Consider the following 15,636-nt stretch of genomic DNA (forward strand, 5'->3'; position numbering starts at 1 on the left):
TAGTTTTTATCTCTCTATTTTGATAAAGAAGTTTATTTATAAGCCAAACTCTAAACAGTTATGTTCGGAGTTAATATACATAAGCCAACCCTTAATTTTTGGATAATTGTGGTTTAAGGGGAAAACAAAACAAAACAAAAACCCTCACAGCTTGTGCTTTTGTGCCATTGTTCCCTTCTTGAAGGCTGCCATTAAGGCGAGTCGTTTGGCACAGTTGTTTGCTCTTTCTGGTGCCGAGGTGCTCGTGTCACGAAGAGGCTCCTCAATCACTTTAAGGAGAGCGGAGAGGGGGGAAAAAGAAAAAAAAAACCCTAAGTGTTTCTGTCTGTGACAGCCATTGTGGTCCGAATGAGAAGGGCAGCTCCGATACGGCTCTGCAGCACAATCGGCTCTTTGCTAAGCAGGACATTCCGTGCTCAGCCGAGCGGCTCGCATTCGCTCCACCCACCCGCCGGAATTTCTGTATTATGTGGTGTAAAGAACTGGAACAAAATGAGCAATGATTTCACCTCATTTTAATTGACATTTTTTTTTTTTTTTTTAAATAAGTCAAGCCAAAGTTTCAAGAGAAAACGCAGAGTGTCGCTTTGTCCCGTTGGAAACAGTGTCCCATGATGAATGGCACTGTAGTGTGACACGGCCAGCTCCACTCTTCTATTGGCTGGAAGTTCGGGTCCTCGTGGCCCGGCGTGGCTTTGTGGAGGTCAGGCTGGCTGCATTAACCCCCTCTTGGCACTTTGGTGAATCTGACTCTCCAGCTTCCCTGTGTAAGAGACGGGGTGGGGGAGGGGAAGGTTAGTGACGGATCAAGCTTCAGTGTCAAACAAAAAAGCTGCAGAAATGAAGAGACTAGAGAGAACTAGAACAATCTTTCCTTTAAAAATGAGCAGGTCAGCACATTGTTAGCATTTTTTCAATATATCTGCATAATAGAGTTCCCACACAATTGAACCACGGATTTTAAATGAAATTTCCACCACGTTGTTTTCCGTTTGTCTTTTAAAGCAAACTTTTTACAATCGAGTACAACATTATCTGTAAAACATTTTATATTTTAGCTAATGCTCAAGCCAGAGTGTTTTTTTTTGTTTTTTTTTTACTAACTGACTCGCTCACTGCTCAAAAGCACATGCATGAGGAATCTAGCTATTCCAAATTTCAATCTAGGTACCCACAGCTAGCAAACCGTGAGCGATAGCAGGGATATTCTGTGTTGTGCATGCATCTGCCGAGTTTGTTCCCAAACTAGCTCACGTCTAGGTATTTTGCGAAAGTTGGAGAGATTTGTAAACTAGCTCACCGCTGTGTATTTTGTGAAAGTTGGACATATTTGTAAACTAGCTCACCTCTGTGTATTCTGCTAAAGTTTGAGAGATTTATAAAATAGTTCATCTTTGTGTGTTTTGCGAAAGTTGGAGAGATTTGTAAACTAGCTCACCTCTACATATTTTGTGAAAGTTGGACATATTTGGAAACTAGCTCCCCTCTGTGTATTTTGCGAAAGTTGGACATATTTGCAAACAAGCTCACTGCAGTGTATTTTGCGAAGGGTGGAGAGATTTATAAACTAGCTCACCTCTACGTATTTTGTGAAAGTTGGACATATTTGTAAACTAGCTCACCGCTGCGATTTTGAGGTAGTTGGAGAGATTTTTAAACTAGCTCACCTCTGTGTATTTTGCGAAAGTTGGAGAGATTTTTAAACTAGCTCACCTCTGCGTATTTTGTGAAAGTTGGACATATTTGTAAACTAGCTCACCTCTGCGATTTTGAGGTAGTTGGAGAGATTTTTAAACTAGCTCACCTCTGTGTATTTTGCGAAAGTTGGAGAGATTTTTAAACTAGCTCACCTCTGCGTATTTTGTGAAAGTTGGACATATTTGTAAACTAGCTCACCGCTGCGTATTTTGTGAAAGTTGGACATATTTGTAAACTAGCTCACCTCTGCGTATTTTGTGAAAGTTGGACATATTTGTAAACTAGCTCACCTCTGCGATTTTGAGGTAGTTGGAGAGATTTTTAAACTAGCTCACCTCTGTGTATTTTGCGAAAGTTGGAGAGATTTTTAAACTAGCTCACCGCTGCGTATTTTGTGAAAGTTGGACATATTTGGAAACTAGCTCCCCTCTGTGTATTTTGCGAAAGTTGGACATATTTGTAAACAAGCTCACTGCAGTGTATTTTGCGAAGGGTGGAGAGATTTATAAAATAGTTCACCTCTACGTATTTTGTGAAAGTTGGACATATTTGTAAACTAGCTCACCTCTGCGATTTTGAGGTAGTTGGAGAGATTTGTAAACTAGCTCACCGCTGCGTATTTTGTGAAAGTTGGACATATTTGTAAACTAGTTCACCTCTGCGTATTTTGTGAAAGTTGGACATATTTGTAAACTAGTTCACCTCTGCGTATTTTGTGAAAGTTGGACATATTTGTAAACTAGCTCACCTCTGCGTATTTTGTGAAAGTTGGACATATTTGTAAACTAGCTCACCTCTGCGTATTTTGTGAAAGTTGGACATATTTGTAAACTAGCTCACCTCTGCATATTTTGCGAAAGTTGGACATATTTGTAAACTAGCTCACCGCTGTGTATTTTGCGAAAGTTGGACATATTTCTAAACTAGCTCACCGCTGTGTATTTTGTGAAAGTTGGAGAGATTTATAAAACAGTTCATCTTTGTGTATTTTGCGAAAGTTGGAGAGATTTGTAAACTAGCTCACCTCTACATATTTTGTGAAAGTTGGACATATTTGTAAACTAGCTCACCTCTGCGATTTTGAGGTAGTTGGAGAGATTTTTTAACTAGCTCACCTCTGTGTATTTTGCGAAAGTTGGAGAGATTTGTAAACTAGTTCACCTCTGCGTATTTTGCGAAAGTTGGAGAGATTTGTAAACTAGCTCACCTCTGCGAGATTTATAAAATAGTTCATCTTTGTGTGTTTTGCGAAAGTTGGAGAGATTTGTAAACTAGCTCACCTCTACATATTTTGTGAAAGTTGGAGAGATTTGTAAACTAGCTCCCCTCTGTGTATTTTGCGAAAGTTGGACATATTTGCAAACAAGCTCACTGCAGTGTATTTTGCGAAGGGTGGAGAGATTTTTAAACTAGCTCACCTCTGCGTATTTTGTGAAAGTTGGACATATTTGTAAACTAGCTCACCTCTGCGATTTTGAGGTAGTTGGAGAGATTTTTAAACTAGCTCACCTCTGTGTATTTTGCGAAAGTTGGAGAGATTTTTAAACTAGCTCACCGCTGCGTATTTTGTGAAAGTTGGACATATTTGTAAACTAGCTCACCGCTGCGTATTTTGCGAAAGTTGGACATATTTGTAAACTAGCTCACCGCTGTGTATTTTGCGAAAGTTGGACATATTTCTAAACTAGCTCACCGCTGTGTATTTTGCGAAAGTTGGACATATTTCTAAACTAGCTCACCGCTGTGTATTTTGCGAAAGTTGGACATATTTGTAAACTAGCTCACCGCTGTGTATTTTGTGAAAGTTGGAGAGATTTATAAAACAGTTCATCTTTGTGTATTTTGCGAAAGTTGGAGAGATTTGTAAACTATCTCACCTCTGTGTAAGTTGGGGGGGGGTGTTAATTAGGTTAATTAAAATTGTGTCATTTCATGGAGGTGCGTGTCCTTGCTTCAAACATTATTGAAGCTAATAATTCATGTTAAATGAAGGGGTGCGAGGATGTACTGTGGCAGGAATGCATTTGTATCTTGACCGTCATGTCGTTTACTTACATGAATGCGTGATCTGTGCTATCTATTCATCTAGCTAATGTCCAGGCTTGAAATATTACTGTAGCCAATAGCTTGTAATTAATGGAGGGACATGAGGATGTACGTGTATAGCCACGTATTGGCCGTATTTATCTCGACTGTTCTACTGTTTATTTATACTGTATGAATACGTGTTCTGTGCTTAATTAACACAGCACCTCTTTAAAAACATAGAGCATTGCCCAAAACTCTAAATTAGGTTTCAAGGATGTCTCTCTTCATCAATGTCCCAAACTGCCTCGCTGTTGTTGAAATGCTGTTGACAATTGTGTGACAAAAGCTACACAACCAATGGCTTGCCTAGTCTCGTTTTTCTGAACTTTCCACCCATTTTTATTTAAACATTGTCATTAAATTTTTATATTTTATTATTTTATTATTTTATTCATTAAAGACCCTGCTTTGGCTCTAAACAACCTCCTGCACATTTTATGTCTTTTTTTTTTGTTGTTGTTTTATGATGAATGAAAGATCCCATGACTTGTCTCAAAAATATTTGACATTTTGCAAATCCCAGGTCTGGAAAATAATCATTTCCATGAGTGTGGAAACTGTATTAAGATTTAAAAAAAAAAAAAAAAGATGCCTATTCTGATTTCATAACTAGCAAACTATCTAATAAAAAAAAGAAGTTGTGTGCTGATATAGGGAAACAAAGAAAGATAGAGTGGTTTGGAGTTACTATTACCACCATGAAATTTCACTGGAGGCTCCATCCATAAATGTTAAATTACAGAGATTTTCTTTGTTAAAGAACATGTTTTTTTCAAAAAAATAAAAATAAAAATCTGTATATAATTAGTAGCCTGTATCTAACTAGAATGAGCGAATTAATATAAACCTACTGTCGGAGCTGCTGTTATAGAAAACGAATCAACACCTCCTGACCAATCAGATTTGAGCATTCAACAGCACTGTGGTAGAAGTGCCTAAAGTGCCGCTTGCTCACACACAATCATCAAGCGTTTACACGATGAGAGTCAATACATGATGAACTACAGCTTATAAGATTTCACATCACATGTAAAAGTAACAACCAACAAATTCGACACGCGTATCAATCTTTTACTCCCCCAGAGTTAAATGGTACCAGCCTGGGAAACTAATTTCCTCCGACAGAGAAATGTAAGATGCTATTACTGCCTAGATCGATCCCCGAGACAGATAAAGAGTTCCAATTTACCAATATCCAACTGTGTCAGGCAAACAAGCTCTCCATGCGTTTAGTTACTCAGACCAAATCCTGAATCGCAATTAACCGAAAAAAGCTCAGGGTTGTTATCTAGCTGTTAACCTTAAAGACCCTGGAGGCATTTCAGCTCCAGAGCACAAAGGCTAGTTAATGTGAGCTGTACTGGGATCCTCGTGTGTCGTCAGGTGGCCAGCTTGGGATTAACCCTTAAGGTTTTTTTTTTTTCTCCCTCCTTAGGATGGAAAAACGACATAATGGTGGCCCGAAGCATGGTACGCCATCACGGACGATGGATTGAATCAATAACATTACAGGATTATGAGCAAGCATCAGCATCACTTCAGATTCCCGGTGAAAAGCTTTTAAGGTGCACTTTTAAGGCTACAATTATATATTGAAAAAAGAAAAGAAGAAAAAAAAATGATATATTTTATATAAATATATTTTATATATATTTATATACACACACACACACACACACACACAAACGCATATATATATATATATATATATATATATATATATATATATATATATATATATATGTGTGTGTGTGTGTGTGTATATATATATATATATATATATATATATATATATATATATATATATATATATATATATATATATATGTGTGTGTATATATATATATACATATACATATACACACACACACAACTGGCATCCTTCAGTCTTCGGGAGACGATGGTGTAGCATCCGTTTCGGGCGAATTTTTTTGCGCCTTCTCGAGTGGTTGTACAAGACAAATTGAGTGGCGTGCTGTGGCTGAAATTGCCGCGCCTTCCTCCTGTCTCTCTTGTCAGCAAGGTGCTTAAACCTGTCCTTCTCCGCTTTCCGAGTGCCCGGTCTAACGGCAAAACGTCAGGCTGTACGGTCTTCAGCGCTGGATTCCCACGAACTAGGGTTGATGCCGCATAATCTCATGTCCTCCTTGCAGAGATCTTTGAATCGCAGTTGGAGGTGTCCAGTTAGCCGTGAACCCTCAGCCGGCTCACCATACAGAAGATCTTTGGGAATGCGACCTGGATCCATTCTTCTAACGTGGCCAAGCCAATGGAGACGCTTCTCACAGAGGATGGCAAACATGCTGCTCGTGTTGGCGCGTTCCAGAACTTCTGTATCGGGTACCCTGTCCTGCCACTGTACATGGAGGATGCGTCGCAGGCACCTCGGGTGAAAGCTGTTGAGCTTCCTTTCATGCCTAGTGTAGGTTGTCCAAGTCTCACTACCGTAGAGGAGTGTGCTTAAAACACAGGCCTGATAGACACTCAGCTTGGTTTTCACAGTAAGTTTGGAGTTTTGCCACATCCTGTGATTTAGTCTGGCCATGACTCCTGCACCCTTGGCAATCCTACGATTTACCTCTGCATCGATGGAGAGTGAACAGGATATAGTCGACCCGAGGTAGGTGAAGCTCTCCACAACCTCCAGGTTGCATCCATCTATGGCAATGCTGGAATACACACACACACACACACACACACACACACACACAACTTCTTTAGTTGTGTGTGTGTGTGTGTGTGTGTGTGTGTGTGTGTGTGTGTATGTGTATTGAATCTTTTCTAAACAAATACAGATATGAATAGGAGGAGCACTATTCGTTTTTTTTTTTCTTTTCATTATTAAAGAAAGCTTGAGAAAATGGTTAACATGGCATCTGGTTAAAATTATAGGTGTGCATCGGGACTGGGATCCAAAACAAACAAACAAACAAAGACAACCCTTGCCTTGCTCTAACCCTAGCTTTTTAATTTCATGCAGATGAGTGGTCATATGAAAGACTACTTTCCTTAACATTAGCGTGCGGTGATCCTTAGTAACTGCCTGGTCAGGGTTGCAGTGGTTTAAATTTGGCTGCTAGTTTGTTTACATACAAACATATTTTAATAGCATCAACTACATTTGTTTAAAAAAAAACAAACAAACGAAAAAAAAAACCCTTCTGGTTTAGACCACGCCCACTTCGGGTTTTAATGAAGGTCACAACTTCGTTCCCAACCCCGAAGTAGCTGTTAACCTTAAAGTAGCACTTCTTACCTTTAAAAAAAGTTACACTGTATATATATATATATATATACACAATATATAAAATATACAAAATAACACTGACTATACAGATGTTTGAGGAGGAAAAAATACTCCTCAAACAGCAGCTGGCTTGATTTTTGTTAATAAAAGCAGAACATGAAGGTGTCCATGGTCTTGTTTTGTTTTGTTTTTTTTCCCACCACTGTATGTTAGCTGATCTAAAGCAAATGCTAGTATACACAGTATTCAAAAGTAAAGAGGGGTTACTTTGTTTATTCTTGACGTCGAGAGCAGCCATTTTGATTTCACTTGCTGAACTCAGGGTTTAGGAGACCGTCCTGACTTTCTGAGTTGACGGGGCGTTTGTTTGTTTTTTCCTAGTCGGAGGTCAGAAGTGCTGAGTTACAAGCGTTAGTCGAACGCAGCATGAATCCGAATACAGATACGGATATGTATATTTGTCGATCTGTGAAAGTGGATGGAAATAAAGAAAGCGATGGATTTTTACTAGCTTGCTCACTAGCGAATGTTATTGCTGAATGGACGGTAGAAGGTTAGCTTCTGTTGGGAATGCAAATATTTATTTAATTTTTTTTTAAGTGTCCTCAAATCACCACTATAGCAGAATTACATCAGTGAAAAACATGACTCGTCGGATTAGGAATTTCTTCCTGATGAAGAACGTCATGCAAAAAGCATACAGCTAATGCACCCTGCCTCCTCTGGCTTCAAAAGTGAACAGTTGGCACTGACAGGCGTAATTACGCAGTCAGGGCTGGAGTCTGAGAGCATGATGTAAGTTAAACGCAGCAGCTCTCATCAGCTGTTTTCTTTTTATCTGTCTTGTCTCATTAAGGCTGAGCTCGGGGGAAACGAGAACGTAAACAAGCTGTCCGAGAGCACTCTCCTCCGACAGATCTGTCAAGATTTTCAAAGTATACTGGCGAACACGTGAGAGGATCTCGAGCTGCCAGATATGACAGAATAAGTCAGATATGTTTGCAGGGCAAACAAATCAGACACGCTCGTTCGAGGAATCCGTCTTTCCATAAGTGCACGCGTCATTGTTGAGGGTGTTGCTATGCCGAGACGGAATCGTTCTTTTTAATATAGCTCGAGCCCTGGAGATGAAAGAGCACGCCAGTGGATGCAATAAGCGTGCGATATTAAGATGATGACAACTGCATATTACGGACGGACGAGCGCTCAAAAGCTGAGCCGTGCGAATGGGGATGGTGAGCGAGTTCCAGCGTTCAGAGTCCGCACAGGCTGCTGAGGCAACTTCTAAGAGCCTGGAATATCGATCTGGCGAGATAATTTCTCATTGATTGCTGCTCTGTTTGGGGGGCTGCTGCCGAGCAGTTTATTACCCACAGTGCAGCTAGGGAGCCGGGCCAATAATGGGCGCAGTGTGTCCACGGCACTGCTGCTACTTCATCATCAACCTCGCCTTGCCTTCTCTTCCTTCCCCCTCCCCCTCCTCGCGTCCTGGCCTGCGGTTCACACGGAGCTCCTTTGCTTTTCTCCAACAAGCGAGCGGCACACAATAGCGCTTTTGACGCAGGAGGGTGGGTGCGTAGATGGACGTACGGTTTTGCATATGGAAATGGAGAGCCATTGAGACGCTTGTTCGCCGTGAGACGCCAATAAAATCTAACGATCTATAATTAGAGATGTCCATGGAATATAAATGAGAAACATTAATAAAGGCAGAGCCATGAATGAAACGCAACGATGTATTCTCAATTGTCTGGAGACGAGAGGAGAAAGAAAATAAAGCGCTCTTTAATACGCGATCGCTAATATAAAACCACAGACACTTAATACTTGATGACGTAATCAAGTGCACTCAAATCTTACAGCATTACCTTTTGTCACTTCCTCATCTGGTGACACATCTTGAAAGTAGGCATGCATTTTAAAGACAGGTCTTTAGGGAAAGGTAAAGAGAGTGATTTTTTTAATTTTTTTTTTTAAAACTAGCTTGCTCACTAGCCAAAGTGTTTCAAACATAACTGGAACGGCAAATCGTTTTCGCAACCTTGTGAAAACAATCGAAAGTGTACGTAGTTTCCACGATACACGATAGGGCTGGGCGACATGACAAAAAATATCATATCGCGATAATTGAGGACGTTTCTACGATACTCGATGCGCATCACGACATATCATTTAGCTAACAAACTGTCTGCAAAACAGTAGTAAAATAAACAAAAACCCGTTAAACTGAGTCTGACGATACGCTTCTTTAATTCCTACAAAGACACAGAAGATTAAGTTCGGAATAAATTACGTCGAATAAATGGCATCTGTTCAGTACCGCTTAATTTGTAATGATTAAAAATGTAAAAAAACAAAAAAAACAAAACAACAACACATCACCATACCAACGATATCTCAGAAAAGTGCATCGCATAATCATTTATCACGATATAGATATTATATCGATATAATCGCCCAGCCCTTATACATGGATTCGCTAAGTAACTTCCAGCCAAATTGAAAAACATCGCATTTTAATGATGAAGTTTTATTTCAAGTCTACATAAATGAATCATAACGGATCGTTTCGGTTCTAAAAACCGATACACACAATATACACTAAACACAATACACACACACACACACCATAATTAAACTCCAGGTTTTATACCAATAAACCGATTATACCGTTAATTAGTTCCTGGTTTTGGAAGTGGAAGAATAGTTTATTATGAATATCAGGAAAAACAAATTAAACTATTTACTCTACACTGGATTTGATCATATCATCAGATCATATTTCTATGAATAATCGGTCGCCCTGATCATTAAACCATTGCTCTATCCATGGAACAGCTTAATCTTTGCCTGTCAATGTTGCTTAGCAACAAGATCTTCCTCTTAATGAATGGTATCGCATGGCTGAAGAATTGTTTATTGCAAATATTATACATAATAAATTAAATTGTTTATTGAAGGAGTTCCTTTTATTATATCATGTTGGCACTGTTTCATCAAAGCAATAAGCCATGTTTTAAGGCATGACACGAAGCTTTATTTAAACCATGAAACAGAGGGGGAAAAAATCCATTGTGCTAAATGTACCATTTTAAAATCCTTTCCTGTAGTCACTACGCTTTTTTAAATATGTTTTCAATAAAACTGTCGTCTTTAATATAGAGAAATCTTCTTCCACATCCAGTGTGATCAACACAACGGCTACACTACTAAAGCTAGCTAGCACACCTAATCTACGGTATTTATTAGCCTATAGATCAAGCACGATGAACCGATGACGTGTTTGGCTTCCCAAAGGATGTGAAAGGAGGTCTTACATAACGCGGACTTAATACTGGGTTCATACAGATGCTTAAAAGGCTAATAATGATGTAAAAATCATTCGGTCAGGTTTGTAATCTTGCGCAGCTAGTTCCGTTTTTTCCTCGGTGTGTAATAGTAATCATGAGCCACCGGTTCCAAATATCCTCTCCGGAGAGTTAGTGCTACAAATAATAAATGATTACCTGCTCCTTTCCATTAAACTGTTACACCCGGCTGCTCCTAATCAATGTCTTGACATTTAGAATTTGTGCCAAATAGCTAACAAACCCATTATGACACACTGAAATAAAACTGTGTACGGTACAAAGTGTCCGTTTAAAAGTCGTGAGATAACCATGTAGCAGTTAAACTCTTTGCTTTTAACTGGAATATGTACGGTAGTGCTTGCGTTTCACTTCAGAAAAGCTGTACCACCTCCGTGTGCAGTGTAGTGCCAGGGCACTGATGCGAGAAAACACAACAATATAAACTTCTGCCAAATCGCTGAGGCTGAGAGATACAATGCTGTGCTACACAACACTACACACCACGAAAATGCTTGGTTTAAGCTCCTTTTTTATGCTCCTTTGAGCATCAGTAAGAATAAATGTGGTGGCTTGACGGTTAAGGCTCTGGGTTACTGATTGGAAGGTCGGGGGTTACCAAGCTGCCTCTGTTGGGCCCTTGAGCAAGGCCCTTAACCCTCTCTGCTCCAGGTGCGCTGTATCATGACTGACCCTGCACTCTGACCCCGACCTCCTAAGATGCTGGGGTATGCGAAGAAAAGAATTTCACTGTGCTGTAATGTATACGTGACTAATAACGACTCATCGTAAATGTGTGCATCACTGGGTAAACAACATGCTTGAAAATGCCTCATGGCTTCAGATTTACATTCCACACAGTACGCCCTTTTCCTATTCTTTACTGTAGCTACTCTTTAATATGTTTTAATGATTATCAACTGAGGAATAAGCCAAGGAGTTTGGAATCTTTGCTAAAGCTTCATGCCTGTCAAGTGCTTTTCATGATTAGTTTCCAAAGACTGCAAAAGAAAGTTTTCAGTTAAGAGATTTCATGCAACAGGTACCACTGGCTAACGCAGGCTTCCTCCGAGACAAGGGAAGCCGACTACTAACGTCTTTTCGAAGCGCTATCTACCCTCTTCCGCATACATAACCTCATGATTGGCTAGTGTCACTGTGATTGATGGGGAGAGAGAGCCTGCCATCCCTCCCACTCAGACAGCATGGACAGTTTTGCTCCCTTGGCTCCTGGCATCGTCAGGATTCGAACTCCTGATCTCTTTTCTGGCCGGACGCATGCTCTTCTAGTCGATTTGACTTGGGCGGGACTATATTTGGTAGATACGAAGTCAAGTCTACCAACTGGAATTAACCATCTGCTTACTCTGCTTTGTCTTAAGCGGCGTTCACGCCATGTCGTAATTACGAGATTCCGACTTCATGTCCTCGTAGACCTCGTAATTACGACTTGTAAACTAGGAGTTTTCAGAGCGCTCGGACTCGGACGCTGCAACGTCAGCAGTAAAATGTAGTTTACATTTATTCATTTAGCAGACAAATGAGGAAATACAAGCAAAGCGATATATCGAGTGGAGAACAATTCAAGTAGTGCTACTATACAAGACTTTAATTACGTTCTAGTTAAGTAGTTATCTTGTAATATTTGTTGAATAATTTGTATAATTGACTATTGTTAATGTCTAATTACGCATTTTGCAGCAGTCAACATCATGTCACACGGATACATTTGGCCGTATGGAAATAATTCCGTATAACAACTCGCATAATTCCGAGTCTAAGGACGTGAACAGCGCCAAGTAGAACATCCGGGTTGTCATTTAGTAATTACGGTAATACCGACAATTCCGACACGGCATGAACGCAGCGTTAACCACAAAAATCGAACTAGTGACTTCGTTCCTGCTCTCTCAGCCTTGCACAAAAGCACAAAGCATGTTACAATCTTATTTTATATTCATTGTTATTTCTACCTTGAGCACTGTCCTGAGTTAGAAAAATCGCAACAGTCAATCTGATCTTGCCGAGCTTCGCCCGGAAACGTTAAGCCTCTAGCTGCCACGGGATAGTACGCGGCTAACTGAGAAGACAGTAAAGCTCAAGTTAAACGCAATTTATTATTGCTTGCGCACACTGCAGTGCCATGCTCAGATCAATGTAGCTTTTTAAAGTAGAATGGTCTGCACTTATATAGCACTTTTATCCAAAGTGCTTTACACTGTGTCTCATTCGCCCATTCACACAGACACTCACACACCAATGGTAGCGGAGCTGCTATGCAAGGCGCTAACTTGCCATCGGGAGCAACTTGGGGTTCAGCGTCTTGCCCAAGGACACTTCGGCATGTGGAGTCACGTGGGCCGGGAATCGGACCACCAACCCTACGATTAGTGGACGACCCGCTCTACCACCTGAGCCACAGCCGCCCAATAGTGTCCAAGATTAAGATTAGCGTGTCCCGAATCGCAGTATATTGAAATGAGTATCCCAAAAGGTACCCGGATGGCCTACTGTTTCCTTTAGTGTGGACCCGTGGATACTTCTTTCAGCGAATACTACCCACAACTCCTTGTGCGAAGGAGGAGGAGGAGGAGGAGGAGGAGTAGCTTTGTGCCGGTTTGCTTCGCTGAACATTGCAACTTAAATGTTAAGCACTAAATCTAAATTAAAATAAATGAAGGGAATGTTCACTTAAAGGACATAGAAGCAGAAGCAGTAAAGTAAACCACAATCTTACCTGATTTAGCCTCTTTCCACATCACCATGCCGCTGGAAATGCGTACAAAATACACCAACACATCATGCGACATCATGATTTTTCGGTTAAAAACAAAAGTGAAAACGCAGCCATCATTCATACACGCTTTTCCAGCACTAGCACTTCAGAAACTCTTGTCGCTGGCAATCATTCGGACACTCCCACACAGTTCTGATTAAAAAAGAAAAAGTGACTTTTTTTTTCCTCTAGGTTTTAGCTATAATTAGGAGTTAGGTATATATATTTCTTGAATCTATGATTGGGAAATGCTTGTTGAATGCCTGATGTTTCGTAACACTGGGTGTTATAGAATAACAAAGTCGAAAGTTATGGTCTAAGAACCTGTATTATCCTTCCAGCTACCCTTGTTGAGCAGTTGAACCCATTTAACATTGTGTAAAACCCGTATCATGGCATACAGCCTCCGGTGGGGGTGGGGAAACACCATTCAGTATCCTACTCCTTATTTCTAACCCTCCAGTTCATCATTACACCGTGACACACTTATGCATAATTCAAATCCACATTGCCAATTTAAATGAGCAGTTGCATTCACACACAGTAAAGATCAGTTCCATACCATTATGACAGGCCTCAGAGTGATGATATGAGGCTGAGCAGAGCTACAATGCAATAGCTGCGTTCGGAGAGGGGGGAGGGGGAGGGATGTGGGGAGAGCACTCGGCAGTTTTTATTACATTGTCACGTCATGTCAGTTCACTAAAGCCAGTCGCGGCAGACGTGCGCGGTGAAGGACGGAGGAAGGAGAGAGGCACTCAGTCTCAGGCTGTAATATGCTCAGACAGCTGTAACCCTGTGATTACTTTGGAGTGGTATTAGCCATGTTTATGAGTTAAGTTCAGCCAAATGACTGGGAATTATAACGTAATAAGAACAGAGAGATTGAGTGCAGCTTGGACAAGATTTACCGTGTTTGTACGACGGTGCTGTCTACTTGCTGATGCATGAAACATGTCAGCTAGTAGTGGGACTGCAAAGCATAATGAGAAAATCGGAGATTGTTCTATACAGTTATCGCTGTTGGTTGGTGTATACATAGTATAAATGCAATCACAAACCATGTGTGTGCTGTCAGAACGGATATTTTTAACACCATTTCAATTTTTTGAATACTTAAGTATTCAAAGGTTTTAAAAATTCCACACTGATCTGGTGTTCTAGTCACCTTTCAGAAGTCAGTTTTCAGATAATGGGATTTACAGGCCCTAGAAATGGTACTTTCTATAGAAAAGGGTCAATCCTTGTGAAATCACATGGAGATTGAGGCCTGCCGACCAACCATCTCAGATTAGCCCCACACTCTCTGGAATAAATAGTCTGCAAATTTCAGGCTTGCATCTTATTTCATTTTAACGTCTCATAAATCAGAAAGAATGAAAAATAATTATAACATGAGTTATATGTATATGTATATATATATATATATATATATATATATATATATATATATATATATATATATATATATATATATATATAGAGTAACAGTTGTAATAGTAGAAGCAGTAGTAGTAGCAGCTGTGATACCAGTTGTACTAGTAGCAGTAGTAGTAGTTGTAGTAGCAGTAGTAGTAGTAGCAGCTGTAATAGCAGTTGTAATAGTAGCAGTAGTGGTAGTTGTAGAAGTAGCAGCAGCAGTAGTAGTAGTAGCAGCAGTAGTAGTAGTAGCAGCAATAGTAGTAGTAGCAGCAGTAGTAATAGTAGTAGTAGTAGTAGTAGTAGTAGTAGCAGCAGTAGAAGTAGTAGTGGTAGTAGTAGCAGTAGTAGTAGTAGTAGTAGTAGTAGCAGCAGCAGCAGTAGAAGTAGTAGTGGTAGTAGTAGCAGCAGTAGTAGTAGTAGCAGTAGCAGCAGTAGTAGTAGAAGTAGTAGTAGTAGCAGCAGTAGTAGTAGTAGCAGTAGCAGTAGTATAAGTAGAAGTAGTAGTGGTAGTAGTAGCAGCAGTAATAGTAGTAGTAGCAGCAGTAGTAGTAGTAGCAGCAGTAATAGTAGTAGTAGCAGCAGTAGTAGTAGCAGTAGCAGCAGTAGTAGTAGAAGTAGTAGTAGTAGCAGCAGTAGTAGTAGTAGCAGCAGCAGTAGTAGAAGTAGAAGTAGCAGCAGTAGTAGTAGAAGTAGTAGTAGTAGCAGCAGCAGTAGTAGCAGTAGTAGCAGCAGTAGTAGTAGTAGCAGTAGTAGTAGCAGTAGTAGTAGTAGCAGCAGTAATAGTAGTAGAAGCAGTAGTAGTAGTAGTAGTAGTAGTAGCAGTAGCAGCAGTAGTAGTAGAAGTAGAAGTAGCAGTAGTAGTAGCAGCAGTAGTAGTAGAAGTAGTAGCAGCAGTAGCAGTAGTAGTAGTAGTAGCAGTAGCAGCAGTAGTAGTAGTAGAAGTAGTAGTAGTAGTAGCAGTAGTAGAAGTAGTAGTGGTAGTAGTAGCAGTAGTACTAGTAGTAGTAGTGGTAGCAGTAGCACTAGTAGTAGTAGTGGTAGTAGTAGCAGCAGTAATA

The 15,636-nt window shown here is 40.2% G+C and overlaps 1 protein-coding gene across 1 annotated transcript in view; it reads right to left on the minus strand.

Moving 5' to 3' along the window:
• The window catches only part of trip4 (thyroid hormone receptor interactor 4), a 69,082-nt gene continuing 53,446 nt past the window's right edge, over positions 1-15,636 (minus strand). The window contains exon 13 of the mRNA XM_053634114.1: positions 1-763. Coding sequence (XP_053490089.1) covers positions 705-763 — 59 coding nt within the window. The 3' untranslated portion in view covers positions 1-704. The remainder of the gene's footprint in view (positions 764-15,636) is intronic.

The sequence above is a fragment of the Ictalurus furcatus genome, chromosome 10 (genome assembly GCF_023375685.1).
Source record: "Ictalurus furcatus strain D&B chromosome 10, Billie_1.0, whole genome shotgun sequence".
Taxonomy (NCBI): Eukaryota; Metazoa; Chordata; class Actinopteri; order Siluriformes; family Ictaluridae; genus Ictalurus; species Ictalurus furcatus.